General features: G+C 44.2%; 1 protein-coding gene across 12 annotated transcripts in view; it reads right to left on the bottom strand.

Moving 5' to 3' along the window:
- Nucleotides 1–18,615, bottom strand: part of PAX2 (paired box 2) — a 99,708-nt gene that overhangs the window by 35,704 nt on the left and 45,389 nt on the right. For 10 of the 12 annotated variants that reach the window (XM_066191317.1, XM_066191316.1, XM_066191319.1 and 7 more), the window contains 2 exons: nucleotides 16,827–16,912; nucleotides 14,664–14,783 (listed from right to left, as the gene is read on the bottom strand). In XM_066191317.1, coding sequence (XP_066047414.1) covers nucleotides 14,664–14,783; nucleotides 16,827–16,912 — 206 coding nt within the window. The remainder of the gene's footprint in view (nucleotides 1–14,663; nucleotides 14,784–16,826; nucleotides 16,913–18,615) is intronic. The other 2 variants (XM_066191321.1, XM_066191325.1) reach the window with 1 other exon arrangement.

The raw sequence follows: 18,615 nt of genomic DNA, 5'->3' as shown, positions 1-18,615 counted from the left end.
GTGCAAATGTGTAATGAAGTGTGTGCTCAGATCTGTCTTGGATTATCATGGGAGCATGCAAAATGCATTTAAGGAAGTGAGTGTGTATATGCATATGAAAATCATATGTATTTACTACTGTATCTAAGTGTATGATTGCAAATTTGGACAAGAGCATCTGGGAAACTAAATCTGTTGGATGGTAATATTCAGCACATCCAGCCTTACTGAAAATGCCAGCAAAAGTCTTTCCAGGTGTTAGGATCCAAGAAGCTGTCTCAGATGTGTATACAACATGTACTACAGCATGTGTGGGTGTGCAGGTGAGGGGTTATAGCCTAGGTGGTAGTTTCCCAGGTCCAGTATCTCTTACTAGTGCTATTAGGCTTGACTGTTAGACAAACAGAAATGCAGCTGCCTCTAGGATCCAGCACACTGGCTTTGTTTATGTTGACAGAGTAGCAATCAGCACTCTCACACAGCCAGCTAGATCCTCTGGTCAGTGTAAATCTGTAAGTCTCTTGCATTCTGTGGTTATACTGATTTACACATCCTAAAAGTCATCAGAAAGGGTTATCCTGATTTATGCTATTGTGGTGTCCACAGCATTGCCTTTAGTGCAGTGCCCTTGGGGACAGCTGCTGTTGCAGGGAAGCAGGGCTCCAGAAGCTATGCTATCCCTCTGCCTGAGAAGATGATACTCTTAGCATCACTGACATGACTTAACTCTCTTCTCTCATCTTCCCAAGCATGTTTGTTGGGGAGCTGCTTCTTGGCAGGATCACCCTTGGTGAGCATATAAAAAGGGTGGCTTTTGTTAGCTCCAAAGGACAGAAGCAACACAAAAAATTACATCGCATGCAGCCCTAACTATGCTTGTTTAGAGAAACTGCTTGCATTTATGAAGTCTTTGGTGCGGAAAGCAGGGTTGCAAATGACTGCATCAGAGCGACAGTAAAGGCCATTAATTTCCTGTTATGTTTTCCTGTGTTGGGGGCTTTATTAATTTAATTTTACACTGTCGAACAACAGCGAGCACTGACACTGCCACACTTGGAGGGTTTTTTTTTCTTCAAGCAGTGCTTTGCCTGACATGCAAATCAACGCTGCTATCAGGACTGCTAGACACAAGGCAGAGAGCCCAGAGCTGGACTGTCACCATCCAGTTCCCCCTCCCAGTTTCTGGGAATCCCTGAGATTCCAGTGGAGAGCGAGAGCATTGAGAGGACACCAGCGTAGAGAGTCAGCAGATCTAGGTCAGACCATGGACACCTCTAATGCACAGGCTAGAAAACATGAATTCCTTTTTAGACTTCTTGGTTCCACTGTCTTCACTAATATGATAATAGTGATCCCCCACTAATGTGCCTCTTAATAACTCCATTCCTTCTGTTTCCCTTGCTCTGGACTTTCCCTTCCTTTCATTCCACCTATTTTCCCCTCATGCACAGTATTCCCCTCATGCACCTTAACCTCACCGGTCAAAGGAGTCTGTATCTGCCCCTGAGCCAGATACTTGTGAATCATGTTATTGGAAGCTCTTCTGAGTCAGCACTAAACCAGTATTCAAGCAGAGTGTTTTTAGAGCTGCCATTTTTGACATGCCATAAAACAAAGGCTCCAATCACTCAGAGTCATTAAAATTCCCATGGCATTTTTTGCAAGAGTGCAGACATTAACCTGGCTGTCCTGAACAAAATCCAGCCTGAATGATTACCCACAGCATATCTTAATTCTCCTGTGGTTTCATTTGGACATGGCACAGCAAAATTTCACAGTTGATGCTCTGTATTGTTCAACATCTGCCATGGTCCACCTGAGAGTCAGCCACATTTCAGTAGAAAATGAGATCTTAAGAATGGGAAGGTTAATAAACAACATATGATACAGGATGGATAATTGTGAAATGCCATGTAATAAAAGAGCTACAGGCTTGCAATAGGCAGAAATCTGCTTGAAATGTCACTATGCGAAGTTTTTTTTTTTTTTGAATTCTCATTCCTATAATAATGGTAAACCATTAGTTGAATAATTTGTCATCTTTCTGCATGAGGTCACGTGAAGGCCATTGTGTGTTCCAAATTGTAAGAAGTAGTCTCCAAACAAGAGAGGGCCCAGCCATGGGCAGCAATCGGTTTCACAAACAAGTGAGGTCTCTGCAGAGAAGAGCCATAACTATCTTTGAGGATTAGCTAGTGGAATATTGCTTTTCATTTTCTGGGATTTAATAAAGCTGTCCCAAACTCTAGAACAGTTCTGATCTTGGAAAGTCACCCCTTCTGTTCAAGGCCTACCTCTTCTCAGATGAGACGCCAAAAGCCAAACCAAAAGCACACCAGGTCATTTGGGAAACCAGGCATGGAAGTATACCTGTCCTTTGTAACAGCCTTTTCCAGAGCATTTAAGAGAGGAGTAGAAGGCACTCAAGGTTTGATGGACATTTCATACACAATACCCACACCATTAAGGTTTAATCAGCTGTCTAGAAATCTGTTCCAATGCAGATCCCCTAGCTCAAAAACAGAATAGCTCCTCTGACCAAAAAAAGCCAGGGCCAATGAGAGAAAGAAATCCTGGCCTGATGCACGTCCAAATGGAAACCGTGATATCCGTGACCTAGCTCCTGTTCTGGCACTGTACTCCTGTGTGTTTTCCTGTAGCTGTTGACCTCTGTGGGAAGAGGCCTTTGTACCTAGAACCTTTTGGGATGTAAGCAGTAGGATGCTTGGATGAATGAAGGAAAAGTGAAAGGGAAATGTAGATCTAGGAATTATTTTTAGTCCCCGTAACAAAACTCTGACATTTTAAAGGGCCTTAAGACAGGCATGAAATGCATTAGACACCTATTTAAAGCATCCTTTATTTTATCTGCTTGATGCTTGGAAAAATCACCTTAAAGGAGCTATGGATGGAGACAGACAGAAGACAGAACATGTCTGGTGTGTCAGCAGATAGATACAAATATATATCTGTAACTGCTTCTTTCTAGCCATCTACTACTGACAGACTTGTCCTTCATATGCAATATCCTAGAGTTTAGCATAGCCTCTGCAGGCCAACACAAAATGCTGCTTTTTCAGGTCTTGCTTGACAGCTACAGAGATAGCTGAAGTCCTGAAAGCCCTGAAAGCATCATAAAATGTTCACAAACTGCATTTTTTTAATGCAAGGTTTGGTGACAAAATTGAACACACTGGTTTTTATTTCTCCCCTCCAATGAAATTGCCTCCTTGCCCCTCATCTATCCAACCAAGATTCTCACGGGCTAATCGCTTGGTGAGATCTTGTTGTTCCCCCAGGACCCAGTGAAACAAGGATAGAGGATCTGATACTATCACTTAGGGAAGTAAAGAACTTCTGCTTTCCTTCCAAACAGCAGCAGCAGCAGCTCCCATTTTGGGAGGAGGGGTTTCAGTGGCCCTGACTGAGAACAAGGTGCTTAGTGTTTTCCTTTAGCACAGGAAGACACTCCTCTACAGGAATGATTTACATCTACGAACAGCAAGCAATGCTTAACATTACATTGGCATAGACTTGGGAGTGCAGAGATAGCCAAATTAGGAGCTAGTTGGTGCACTGGGGATTGACTGTTGGGCCCCTTTGGCTGCTGGATGTGATCACGAAGAGAAAGAGAGAAAGAAAGGGAGAGAGCAGGAGTCATCCTCCAGCCAACGCCTCTCTAAAGGTTGGGATTCCTGAGGCCGCTGCTGTCTAGTGCTGTCAAGGTCAGCAGGTTCAGGTTCACTGAACGGTCAGGATGGTTTGAATTACTGGCACTGCCTGCCGATTCCTCCACTGATCATGATCTGTCTTCCAGCACCAGCTGCAGGATGATGCTACCCAGCCATGTGCTGTGCACTGTGTGGGGCACAGGGAATGTCAGAGAGGCAGATGCTCTTGTTAAAAGGATAAGTTTTTAGGAAGATTTAAGAACCCAAGATTTAAGAACCCAAGACACTGCTGAAGAAAGGCATGAGCTCCAACCACTGAGCATGTGGAGACCAGGCTTCTAGAAATAGCCATTCTGATCCATTTTTCTTTTACCTGGATAACTGCACATTAGTATGTGCAAGTCTTTATGTAAACAACACTGCTTGGATATTTTCTCCCCAAACACACGTAGCTGTGTGACCAGGCTAAAAGGCAGGGTAGCCAGCATGTTCCTACAAGGCTTTCTGCAGAGAGCACCAGACGGTGCTCAAAAAGCTGACTGCCAGTGTGCCCCACAGTAGGTGGGCTTGAAGTCACTGAAGAGACCTCACCAGAGGAGGTGCAGAGGAGCTGTGTCTGCAGAGGTATGAGTTTGCATACCCAGGCTGACAGTGGCACAGATATGTGCCTGGGGTGGCACCAGTGTGTGGCTGAGTGCTTATTGTGTGTGCGTCTATATTGTATATGTGCTGTCAAAGCAGCCACAGCAGCTGTGATAGCAGGAGTAAGTATGTGAGAAAGACTGCAGCAGGAAAGAGCAACAAGAGGGATTTAGAAGACAACAGGGCCCTGTGGAAGTAGTGTCTAGTGTTTGTCTTAGACAAGAACATCTGCACAGGCATCTTTTACTTGCTTTTAATGGAGTTGCACTACAGAGAAATCTGGCCCTCTCAATCTGTAAGCTGAAGTGCTTACTCTTGCTTCTTATTCTGAGCTCCGTTGTGTATCTCTGTGAGTCAGTCAGCTCCTGGTGCAGTCACTCCTGTGCTATAGCTATGGATACAGCTTTTGTACTCACACCTCTGTTTGCTTGCCACACACATTTCCACACCTGTTGAAAACTCTGTGTAGGGCTGAGTATGCAAGGGACTGTCCATACCTGGTGCCCATACACAAGGCCTCTTGCACAGCACCCTCAGTCCTCACCAAGACATGGTGATCAGGGTTAATGTCATGCAATGTGCTCCATAGAAGGGAAGCCCCCATCTCCCCTAAGCTTAGCACAGTTATTCTAACAAGCTCTGCGTGTAGCCTGCACTAGGAAGTACATTATGCCCACTGTCACCTCTCTTCAACTCCTCTCTCAGTTTCCTCTTCCACTGCAGAGCAAGGGGCTACGGCAAGAAGGGTCAGAAACAGTGCCCAGTATCATGCTGGTTTACATTAATGAGATACACACAGTGTAATCCAGCAATGGAATCAGCTCTACAAAAGGACGTAATAGCAGGCTGCCATGAACAGAGCAGCTCAGGTAATTGGTTTATCTATCTAGAAGCAGTAGTAGCAATCTCTGCACAGACAGAGTAGCAGTAAAGTCTCTTCCTTAAGGCTATTTCCTTTGTCTTTTCAATTGCTTGCACATCCATGTGAGATAGAGAGAGAGAGAGAGGAAGAGAGAAAGAGCTAGAGAGAGAGAGAGAGGGAGAAATGTTAATTTGTGAATTAATGGCTTTTCTCTGCGGAATTGTAAATTCAAATGTCACCTCACAGGGTGACACTACGCTGGGCTGCTGAGGAAGCAATGATAAGATCCCCCCCATCCCCATGCCGACATATACCCATGCCCCTCCCCTCCCTGAAAGATAGCTACGAAGTGGAACATGCTACTTTTAATTTGCAGTAACACCACAGCAGAGAGATGCAAGAATGACTGCTTCCCAACCCTCCCTTCCACAACAAGCTGGGCCACATCTTTCCCTTTCTACCTTTACCTCCTTCCACCCCCTCTTCAACCCCTCCCATTTTAAACTGTGTCCAAGACAACACATTATCTCAACTCCCCCCACCCTGAACTAATCAAAGGATGAGCTAAGGGAGGGCTCTTTAGAATGGATGCCTCTGCAACCCTCTCCTCTCCTGCAATAATCAGGTGAATTAATGACCCTGAAGTTAAAGTGAGCGCTGATACTCAGGCGTTGTGCAGCGTAGGGGAGAAAGCCTTCATTGTTTTCGAGCAGGAGGCGGGCAGCAGCAAGGGAGATTCATGGATGGAGATTGAATATGCAATTTTCTTTCACCTTGCCAAGAGCTGCCCCTGGGCTGTGCCTGGCCTAAATTTTTTTTTTCCTCTTGCCATCTCTGCCTTATCCAGCCCTCCCACCTCCCTTCCATTCTTTCCAGAAAATTACCTTCAAAATTGATTTCCACTTTTACAAACAAATATAATGGGAACATGAGGGGGGAAAAAATCTTGGGCTGTGATGAATTAGGGCTGTCAGGTGCTTCCAAGTCTCCTTTGTTTTTGCTTTACTGCCTGTTAGGTTCTTTGTTTTTCCAGCAACTGGGAATAGTGCCCCTGCCCACACAGTCCCCATGGTCCATGGCTACCTTCACAGGGTATGGCCACCACCTGATGTCATCACTGTTAGCCCTGCTCTCCATCACTGTGAGCAAACAGCCACTACTAACAGACTGCCCTAGCCCTTCACACCAGGACACAACTCATCCTGTGGAGACACTGCATGTCTCACACTGCTGGTGACCTGGGTCCTACAGTCCAAGTGCTGCTTTGTTGATTTGCCTCTGATCTTCTTTACCCTCCTCCTCCAGTTTTCCCTTGCCTTATTCAGCTGAAGGACAGATTCCATCTCTCCCTGTTCTGACAGATCAACCTGGATCATTGGCATGTCACTGTGACCCATGTTTTGTCTCAGTGCCATGTCACCTTGGTTCCACAGTAGTATTGCCCTTATGACTCATTGCCATGTCACTTGACCCCAAACCAGTGTCATCTCTCACTGTCATGGCGTCCTCATCCACTGTTATACCAACAACCCTCTAAAATACCATTTGCCTGCACATTGCCAGCTATTTCTGATTCCTTTTGCTGTTGATTCTGTCATTCACTGCACATTAACCTGGGATCCTCATGGATTCAGGCACCATGCTCCCTCTGACTCCCATACTCCTTACATCCATGAGAACATAGAACAGACACCTCCATAATTGCAGGCAGACCTAATGTAAAACTCATCTAAAGTGAACAAGAAGATCCAGAGAAGCAGGCATCTAGCAAACCTAGGGAGCAGCCTTTGCACAGGTAGAATCATGTAGGAGGTAGAGATGCTGGGAGGAGATGTAGCTGCCTGACTCCTGTTGACACATTAGCTGCTAAAACCCCTCCCAAGAATGAGTCAAAAAGTGGAAAAATATCTAACCAAAAACTAAATACCCATAATAAACAGTGAGAAAAGCACACACTCATGATACTCACACAAATAAATGTAAAGCAAAGCTCATAAGTAGCACCCACAAAGCATAGCAAATGAATATTAAAGACACAAGAATGCAAACTGGGACACACAGAGATACTAATGCAGGTGCATGTCAATTAAATGTAATCTCTGAATAAACAAATAACTTACAAAAGTATATGTACACTAAGTGAAAACCTGTAACTCAAAGTATTTTCTTTAAATTAACATGTACAGAATCAAATAATGTAAACAAATACAAAACATTTACATTAACAGCCTTTGTACAGGCAACAACAAACAATATGTGTATATATAAATATATTTATAACATACACACAAATACATAACCTCAATGCAAATACACATCTGTACAAACTATATACAGAAGTGCACAGCACTAGCAGGCTACATATTCATATCCAGCAACCACAAAGATACAGTGATGTATCCAAATATGTAACAACACATACACTCAGAATATACATACAAATATACAACATTCACATGTATGCTCAAAATGTGAATACAAATACCTCACATTCATAGAAATACATAGCACTAATACTGAGCCATACATGCCCAGGCATCCATATGATCCACAGTATGCATCCTCCTACTAGGCAATATTACACACAACTTAAAATACACATTTTCCAGGTCTCCATAGGCATGCACAAAAATACGGGTCCAACCTGCCACTCACCCCAGTACATAAGCACTGATAAGTAGAAAGCAGCGATCCTAACACAGAAATACAGAAAAACAAACAGGCATGCATTCCTAGAGACACAAATACACAATCAGATGCACACAAATACAACTGAAGCCAGACCAGCTTGTCTTCAGAGAATACCAACCCCTGCCAAACTAAGCAGCACTACAAGCTTTAGAAGCAGGGCATTCTGTCCAAACTGCTTTCTGTGATGTAAGCTGTTAACTCTCCCTTACCTGACTTCCTCCTGAGCAATGCATACTCCCCAAACTCCCAGCGTGTGTGCAGACACACTCAAACAAACACACATTTCCTCTTTCTCCTGCTTACAGACTGACCTCCAGATTCCTGGTGCAGCAGCCCACATTTCTGCCAGTGCTGTGCTGCTTATTCATTGTCTTCTGCTTCATCCAGTTTCCCCCTCCTCTCTTTTCCCATAGATACTCTCCCTTTTCTGACATCCTCCTGCAGTTTATTTAGAGAGGTGCAGGATGAGTAGCAGGTGCTTTTCTTATGTCCTTCCAGGGGTCTCACTAGCCAAAGACCTTCTGCAGGGAGAAGTGGGTGATTACCTAGAATAAACTCCCTCTTCAATTTTTATTTTCATCTAGAATGGCAGGGAGTGTTACCTAGACTTGTGCGTATAAACACAGTGAGGCTGGTCCCCTGTGACCATTCCTGTTTGTAGAGATACACCATTGCTGCAAGCTGCCAAGCACTAGAAACTCAGCTGCGCTGCATAAAACAACACAGTCCCAGGGAAAGTAGGAGAAAGGCATTGTGAGAGTGTGAAAAACTCCAGAATGTGCTCAGCCCATCTGCCCAGCCATAAACTGCTGTGTGTACGCCCCACAACTCTGTGTGATGGTTGGAACATGGGGTTAGCACCTAAGGCAATATAACTGCATGTGTATCCAGTGTCATTAAGACTATTGCTGACCTGCAATAAAGCAGTCATATAGAATAACACAAACAAGTCAGCTGTGGTGACAAAAAATCACACTATGAAACAATGCAGGCTTGCCTCAGACAGCAGTGCTGTTCCATCACCTGCAGGGGTCCAAACACACCATGTTGTCCTCAACAATTATTAGGGTTTGAGGAGAACAGAAATACACCTAATATGCTCAGAGATTAGCATACATCAGGCCATGACACAGTCAAGTGGAATGACTCGCTCATATTCTTTGCAAACATATGCAGGCAGCATAATAGAAAAATGAATGAATGCATTTCCCCACAGGACAGTTCCAGGCTAGACCTCTGCTCTGGTACAACTCCAGCACAAGCAAAGCATCACCGTACTGCAGATGACAGCATAAGCACGCTGGATGTTCTGAAATGACCCCAGTATGCTGTGGAACACCAATATCATACTTCATGAAAACACACCATTCTGAACATGGTGCTGCAGTGACACAGCTGCATTGACTTCACTGTCACGGCCAGGCAACAGTCTGTTTTCAACCAACACCTTACATCAGCTGCAGTAACAACTCTATGAATTGCAGTGACAGCACAGTAGCAACTGCACCAGTGAACCAACAATTACCATGTTGAAACAACCTTACTGCATGCCGTAATGCAAATGTACCACAAGAAACAATTCACAGCTGCTTCTGTGAAGAGTGTAATGGCCTTGAGTGTAATGGGGCAGCAGAGAAGTAGTGATACAGTTAATCTCATCATTACTGTCACAAACCCACAACCTATAATGATACTTACAACAGGATAACCACAACCAAACTGCCCGCAAACACATACTGTGTGCCAGTGACAATGACAGTCATCTGAAATGTCACTGAGACATTTTGAGAGCTACATCTCTCAAATTATATTATCCCTGCCACTCTGAACAGCACAAATGGGATCATACTTGCAGTGGCATACTCAGCTGCTGTATATCTGCTCAAAAACTTAGACACATTACACATGTCTCCACTCTGTGCTGCTTTCCACTTGAAGAAAATTTGAACTCAAGTCTTTAAAACAGTTTATGTCCTGGGGCAGTATTTTACAAAACAACTTTCAGTACTGGGACTGTCACAGATATCCCTGTGTCACACTCCACTGGAAGGAGGCATTTGTAATTTCCCAACACACAAATGAGATCATGGCAAGGTAGGAAAAGACCCAGGCTACAAACACTGTCAAGACCCTGCTCTGCACTCGGAGTCCTCCCATTTGGAGTGAGGAAAGAGAAAACCACTTGTAACAAAAGCACTGATTTTCAGTAAATGGTGTTGTGGCAATAACAGTCAGAAAATGATATAAGCAGCACCAAAGAGAAGGACAGTGATAATACCTATCCTATAGCTACAGGATTAACCGTGCAGATGCTCCCAGATAGTGGGCAGCACCCTGTTTGGCATAGCTCAATCCCATTTGAAGCGTATGGTGAACCATCTGCACTGATACAGCTAACACTTCTTGGAAAACACCACCAGATCTGTAGAAATCTTGGTGACTCTTCACTGTCTCCCTGCACTGACACAGCCCTGCATTACTTAGGCATCAATGTAACTCACTCTAATCATCAAAATGACAAGTGAAGAAAGGGAAGGAGACACTTCTGCCTTCTCAGGTTTGTTCCCCCATCTCTGCTGGGGATTCCTTTACTGCAAACAGCCTGAGTATTATTGCCATTTACGGTAGCAATCACTCCGTCCTCTCCTCTCCCACAAACCTAGTGCTGATATTAGCACTGATTACCCTAACAAGCCTTTGGGTTTTATTACTACTGATACTAATAATAGTGGACGCATTACGTCTGCTCTCACCAATAACAGGCTGCAGATATGATCCTCGCTAATGCCGATAATACTGGGGGATATTATCTCTGCCATTGTCAGCACTGCAGATGTTATTGCCAGTAATGCTGTCAAATACTACAGATACTGTCAAGGACCAAGATTAATAATGCTGAGAATGTTACAGCTCCAACCTCACTGGAAGATGAATCCCAAATGAGAATTTGGGTTTAGACAGGAAGTCTGTTGGCAGCCTATTATGGAAAGAAAGGGTCATGTCTCATAAGAATGATTTTTTAAAAATCACCCAAGTTTCACTCAGCTGAAGATGCTGAGGTATGCCAGCAGCAGCTTGATACACTCTTTTCCTGTTACCTAATTATGTCTGTCTGTCTGTCTGTCTGTCTATATCTATCTATCTGTCTATCTATCTATGTTTCTCTTTCTATGCATTTCTCCTTTTTTCTCCTTGTACAGTGCTCAAGACTACAATGTGAGTGATACTAAGTTTTTGTTGGTGCCTCTGGGTCACCCCAATTCTCATTCTTTTAGCTGTCAATTAAGGGGTTATGAAACAGCAGAAATAGTTGCACATATTTCCCCTTTGTCATTCTGGACATTATATTGCAGCTTAGTGTGACAGTGACCCGGCTGAGCATGGTTGGCCTGCCATCACAGAGTACTACAACACTCAAACCATAAAGATCCAGGAATTCATGTTTTCTGATGCAACTTGATAGTGTAAGACCCTCACTGGTTTTGGGAGAGTCATTACATGCTGGAGGGTCACCTCTGCCTTTGGGAGATGGTAGGTGTAAGTGATGGTGGGTGTAAGGTCAGAGGGAAGTTACAACTCCACTGGCAATGCCCACAGACCACAAGAAATGGCACACGCTGTGCTACACAAATGGTGGGGAACTTTTTTAGTCAAATTATTTTCAAAATCACAGGAGACCAACTCTGTCTATCACAGAAGTCAGAAGTTCTGCAATCACTGGTTATAAACTGAAACAAAAGAGTAATGTGGTCTTAACATGGCAGATCCTGACCACCCATTCTTGACATTCCCCTGGGGAAGACAGACTGTGTTTTGAGGAAAGACTTATGGCCAGACAGTTCCTTCTTGTGACTTTGACACTGAAACCTGCTTCCCAGCTAGCTCTCTCTCAATGTCATACATTTCCCAGGCCACCCTTGCACTTGCAACCAGTGTATTTGGTAGGTTGGGATTCCCACTCTTCCCTCTAACTCTCTGTGAGGGACACACCTGGCTGTCAGCGTCTATCTCTGAGCCCACCTCATGCATCCGTCTGGCTCCTTCTGTCCAACTCGGGAGTTCTGCTACATCATCTTGACACATAATTATGTCTCCTCTTCTTAATCATCTGTGCTACTGTCTAATGTAGGCACCAGCTGCAGCAAGGAGGACCTGGGGGAGGGGGTGTGCTCACATAGAAGCTTCTCTGTCTTTCTCCCACCCTGTTCCCCCCAGCCATCACAGAGTTTGCTAACAAGGTTTTCAGAACTAGTGATTCAGGAATAGCTTGGTATTTCCCCTTTCTGTTGAACTGCATTCCTCACAGAGGAATCCTTGCAGCAGAGCTGGTCCAACAGAGCGGAAAGAAAGAGAGCAGTGCTGCTTCTGCTGCCTCCTTTAGGGAAGAACCACTCCCTGAATGCTTGGAAAGTAGATGTGCAAAGCTCACAAGGGCTTTTCAATGTGAAAATAAAACCTGAAGATAAGAAAGAAACTGCAACAAAGTGTTCAGAAGCTCTGGGAAACACTGAGAAGGTGTATGCATCCAGCATGAACATGAAATAAATACTCACATTGTATCTCTCAACAAACTTTTCCAACTTCCTATCTCAACTAGAAACAATTAGAATGTTCAGAGCTAAGAGGATACTGCCCAGGAATGAGTGCAGGTCACTGGCTTTGTAAAATTTCCCCTTGGACCCTTTTAACCTTAGGACCCAGCCCTGCAAAGGGACAATATTTTTCAGCATTTCTGAAGGCCAATGTGAGCCCAGATAACTCAACTCATGGTTAGAGACATTCAGCAGCTAGCTGGGGGTCCCATGTGAGCTTTCTCTGGGTCAGAAGCACAATATGTCACTGCAGCAGATATCTGGGATGGCAGGATTAAGGCATCTAAGGCAGTTGCAACTATGTCATATAACTGCCACCTAAAACTCTGAGACCTAAAGACAAGCAACATCTGCAGGATTGTCTGGTTGGTACCTTTTTGATTCCTAGTGGGATATGTGGGCGCTCAGCCAAAAGCAAGGAGCTGCATAGCATCACTTGCCTAAATCGAATCTGCAATGAATTAAGGACAGACACAAAAAATAGTTCTTACCATCAATATATCATTATGAAGTGTCATGCTCTTAGATGGCTGCTCTATTGTTTCTGTGTTTAATTGTACTGTTCCAAAGAAAGCTTAAGTTCTGAGGCTGGAAGTGACTGTGTGGCTGCATCTAAAGTGGGATGATCTTTCCAGGTATACCCTGAATAGTAGCTAAAGTCAGACTGAAGAGCTTCATTTCTAATGAGATGTGGAGGCACCATGTTGAGAGCTGGTGATCACCACGTTGGACTGTGAACAGGGATTCACAAAATCCCCAAATAACTGCCAGGGGATCTGCACAACCATTAGAGAGACTTGTCATTCAGATTGAAGTGTCACTATTTCCTGTATATGCAATGATGGCAAATGCTGGAAAGGTTTGCAATACTTGTCTCTTATTCCTGACATTTTTTGACTTTGAGGCATTGACTCAGCCCTTCCATTGCTACACTTTTCTCTTAGCTGGGCCCTACTGCCATCTAGCTGGGAAATGGATCTTCCTCTGGGGCCTGATCCAATTTCCAATGACATCAGCAAAAATCTTCCCATTTGCTTTAACAGAAGCTAGATTGGGTCCTTGCATCTAGTTTTACTTTGTATTAGGGAGAAAGGGAACGTGATGACTGCCTTTTATTCTTAGGATTACTATGTTTATTTGGATCAAAAACTTACAGATGTCAACCTCACCAGAACCAATGCTGAGAAAATTACTAGCAAAACCTCAAAATACAACATCTATCTCAGGAGAGCTTTCTCTTCTCACCACAAATCAGAGAGAACTCTAATCTTCTCTTGCACTCCATAGCCTTGGGATTACAGTGCACACACAGCACACCGAGCCACCTGTCCTAAGAGGTCTTTCCATCCAACTAGCAACACAACATACTGATGTCAGAGCTGAACCCAACAAACTGGTCAGCCAGTATTCTTTAAAAAGTTCACCTCCTGGCCCCCAGTCTTCGAACAAATCAAATTAAAAGAGACAGATTTAAGGAAAAGTGTTTGAAAACCACCATAAGAACACCAAGACCTTACCCACCTCTCCTGACTCAGTTAGACCTGACACTCCAGCTTTTGATTAATTTCAGGGTCTTTGCCCTGAATACTTCACAGCAAGTAGGGAGCAAAAGGAGATAGCTCAATCCTATTTCCTTAGAGCCTTAGTGAAAGCCTTAGAAACAACCTTAGGATCACAGTACTCAGAAGACCTCCGGTTCTGCTTTCAGACTGTTGTAAGCATGACAGTTCTGCTGCAGTAGATGCTACTCATTGAAAACTGGGCCCTTGTGATCACCAGCTAATGTAGCTCATGGCACATCACAGGGCAGGAACTTGTTTGCAAGGGGAATGAAAGACAACTCCCACATTGCTTCTCCAAGATGACATTTAGTTTGAAATCGAGTGAGTCAGGGAAACCATGTTTACCCACAGTTCAAAGTCCGGGCACCTGCTGGCATCTGGGGAGTTCAGTTCCAGCCATTTCCAGCAGTGAATGAACTCGGGATCAGCTCCAGCAATGGAGACAGCTCTCTGCCTGCTGAGCAGATGTCTGGAGATGCAGCCTGTCATGAAAGGGCCTCGGAAGAAGAGCATTGCAAGCCAGCAGGGCAGTGACGGGGAACTGGTCTCTGTTGCTAAAACTGATCTAGCCCCTGGAGCAGCTGCAAACCTTGGCCTGAAATTGGAGCCTGTACGTGGGGACAAAGAATATAAAAGGGAGGATGAGCTTCTCCCCTCCCCCTACCTTCATCACGTTTCCTCTTCTCGCCATTCGACCGAGGAATCCCCAGGATCCCGTTAATGGAGTAAGAGCCCACTGGATCATTGGAGGCACTGGAGACAGGAGGGGATGCTGTGCTGGGTACTGGACGAAAGGAAAAGGGAAAAAGGGCCATCAGGAGAGCAGCACAGCACTCAGGGATCCCCAGCTGAAAGCTATGCATGCCACCAGCCTAATAGGAAACCCTGGGCACTAAGCAGATTCCCAGTCCCTCATGCTGAAGGACTTGCTACTGGGATACATGCTACTGTATCCCAGCAAAGATGCATCCCAGCTTTGCATGTCCACTTCTAGACTGTAGCTTCACAGCCTTCCAGTACAGGGCCATTGATAGCAAGTGTATTCCATCAAGAAGCCAAAGGTTGTTACATCCCAGTTCAGAGCAGGCTTTCAAGGAATCGAGTGAAGTGCTGCATAGGCCATATTCTCTAGTGACTTCATAGTCCATCGGTATTTTACTAGATCATTTCCTCTCAGTACTTTTTCACCAGGAGTGCACATGTTCTGTCTTAGGCAGACTAGCCTCTTACATACCCACCCTAAACACTTAGTGAAAAACTACCTTCTTAGCACAGGTTATGAGCACTTTAGTGCTGCACTAATAAATTCAGTTCCCCACTGGAATGAGTGGTTGGTGATACAAGCTACCACCCAGATTAATTAAAATCTAGTGCCTTCCTTTTGTACTGACCAATATCAATAGACAGAATGCTCTGGCCACTTGGCTGTCCAAGATTGCTCATGAATTTCCAAAATACCAAAAGTGGCAAGTAATCCAGATTAGAAATGATCCCTTCATGAAAATCAGGCCTTTAGAAAGTGGAACAGGTAGACCTATGCATCCAGAAGGCATACCTATTGTGTCCCAGTGTGTCCCAGTAACGGAGAGAATATCTCGGTTCTCTTACAGGCCACTATTCAGCTCATAAAACACTGACCTGAAGCAATCAACATGTCCAACTCAAGCCTTTCAGGGTGGAGCAGAACCTTTCAACACTCTCCAATGTAGACCCACACTTCCTAGTACATCCCAGAGCAATAAGAGACTCCACTAGAAGCACTCACAATCAGTACCCCAGCTCAGCCATTGCATTCCTTGGACATTGCACTGCTGTTCCAAGAAGGAATATCTGCCAGCTCCATCTGTTGTGATCAGTGATTGCCAGTCCAGTGAGCAAGTCCATATTAAAAGGGCATCCAGAAATGCTCTTCCATATTGGCCTACTGTACTCCTGAATACAGTTTGTGTACAGGATTATATCTACCAGCTCTGTTCCATGTAGGTGAGCATTTTCCAGTAAATCCTTGAGTAGCAGCAGATTCTTAGTAACCAACAAAATCTAAGAAAGTCTTGGGCCACAAATAAGCCACGTTATTTCACAGTATCCCAGAATACTGCATGTTTTTCCTGCTCTAGTTTGTCACTAAAGCTATGCTAGCAAGAGCAGACATATCTACCACACACCTCACAGATTAAAAAGTATCTCATCGCACATCTAACACAGTACCTTTAAACAGACTAGGAGGCATTTGATCACTGTATTACAGCCTCCATTGCCTCAACAAACCAGCAAAACATCTACCCCAGGAAACAAAAAAAAATTGCACTTTCTCAGTGAAACACATCCATGGGATACCTGACTGCAGAGCTAGAACAATGAAAAAACTTAGTTGTGAGGCAGCTGGAATATCTTACCCATGTTTTTGCATTACTAGCACTAAGAAATGGACCAGTTCCAGAAAAGAGAGAGAAGAAAAATTGTTAAGGGGGGAAAAAGAGAGTCAGAGTAAGGACAAGAGAGAAGGTGAAGACTGATGCTTAGACAGGACAGCGGTAAATACTTCCCTATAGGGAGATGAAGGAGAGAGCATGAACGTGAAATGGACGCTAAAGTAGAATCACTTGGGGAAACCCCTATTTTGGGCTAGTTTCTGTGTGATTCACTTTGCAATGCAACAGGGGAGACAAAGAATAGAAAACTCTGATTTCCATCGAGGCTTCCTTCCCCCCACCCCCTCCTCCCTTTTGCTGTGCTTAGCATCTGCTTGTCAGACTTTGTTCCCTCAACTAAGCTTCATCCCCATTTCCACTTGACCTGTCACCACCCCTCATGTCCGTCTACTTACCAATAGTATGTCCTGGTGCAGTCACACCTGTCCCGCTCCCATCTGGTGTTGGGTGAAAAGGTTGCTGAACTTTGGTTCTGATGATCCTGGAAAAGAAGGAAAGACATTCAGAACTCAAATGCACTTTCTCTGTGCCTTTGCAGGCCCACAGTCCCAGTTTTCAGAACCTGAAGGCTTGATCTGAGCTCTCGGTGCAGCAGAGTGGCTTCATTTGCCTTGTGGTCCTGATTCTACTGCTTTAATAGTCCAGCTCTCAGAGAATCATCCAATTTCTGCTCCGTCATCTTTATCCCAGACTTGGGTGTTCGCTGCATAAGGATGGTGTTCAGTGAGAAAGCAGTGATCTTCTGTGTGCTTACAGCTGCATTGTCATTTCTGGTCTAATTTGTGGGCATAATCACAATGCAGTCTTTGCAGCTAATAGACACATTGCTGAATTTACAAATGGTATAGCTTTAATTTTGTTGTCTACCTGAAAAATACCCTTCTGACTGACTAAATGCTTTGTACTGTGGAAGGCTTGCCCAAAGCCTTTGCCCTTCATAAATGTAGTAAAAGCAGAAGGCATCTGTAGGGAGTGGTGGTGGGATATAGATCACCAGGAAAACAAAGTCCATCAAACAGAGCAAAAATTGGTGTTTGTCAGGTGGTGAATGAACACAGCATGGGAAGTCAAAAAGACATCACAAAGCTTATAATGTAGCTCAGAATGACAACAAACTAAACTGTAATTGTCACTGCTCTGTTTCTTGTTACATGAAATCTTTCACCTCTAGGTCACTGGTTTAAATCCAGCTGAGGTCAGTGGTGAAAGAAAATCACTAGTACCTAGTACCTGACTGGCAAGGTCCCTTACTACTGGCGGATATTGGGTATTTGTGAGCTGGGAACAGCTGTTCCACCAAGGAACTCCGTAAATAAGCCATGACCTGTGAAGTTCATGGAAACCAACTTCCTTTCTGAGATTTGAACAAGCCTCTCCTCTCTTCAGCCACTCCAGTCAGGGTGTAGGCTGTAGATTCTCTTCAGCCTGAGCTTCTGGAACTCTTAGCCCCACATTATATTAGCTTTATTTTCTACCCAAAAATCTCTCCAGAAAGTGAAAGCAATTAGAAGATTCTTCCTCCCCACTTGAGAGCTTCCCTTCAAAATTTGTTCTAAAGAATAAGTTGGCAAAACTTCAAAGAGCAAATGTGTGGCTAGTGGGTGGTATGGCATAGATAGAGATAGACAGAGACATTGTGAGAGCAATTTTTAAAAACCACAACTTCTGAGAGTGAAGTCTTCTTAGGAGAAGAAAGAGAACATCTCACCTCAGCATGTTAGAAAACTCTGCTACATGTGTGATAAAGCCTGACCAGTAGCTGGAGTGCCTGGGACATAGCTGGAGACAGAGAATGTCAAGGTTCTAGCTGAGAATGGAGATCCAGATCCTCACTCCATATAGATCACTGGTACCAGATGTCCTAATCTATAGCTGCTGAGAACCTATACAAAAAGTGTCTGAAGGCCTCAGGGCCAGATTTTGAGGTCATACAATTTGTACTAGGTGAAGAGCTGATCTGAAAAGCGTGCTACAGCAAATTATATAACTTTTTTTCTTCTTTTCTGTTTTTTCTTTTTTCCCCACTTGTCTCACATTCCCCCTAAAGCCCCCTGAAGTGCCACTCTGGTTGTGTGAGTTTATTGATTTCCCCCAGCCCAGAGAAACAGAAAAAGGGGATGGGGTGCAGGCAAAGGGATGGAAATAGAAAGCTATAAATTATTTGTGACAGGAAAGCAATAGTGC

This window comes from Chamaea fasciata, unplaced genomic scaffold (genome assembly GCF_029207755.1).
Source record: "Chamaea fasciata isolate MVZ Bird 193981 ecotype frontalis unplaced genomic scaffold, bChaFas1.0.hap1 SCAF_9, whole genome shotgun sequence".
Classification (NCBI taxonomy): domain Eukaryota; kingdom Metazoa; phylum Chordata; class Aves; order Passeriformes; family Sylviidae; genus Chamaea; species Chamaea fasciata.
Note: the sequence above shows the minus strand (reverse complement) of the source record. Positions and strands in the feature narration are given on the sequence as shown.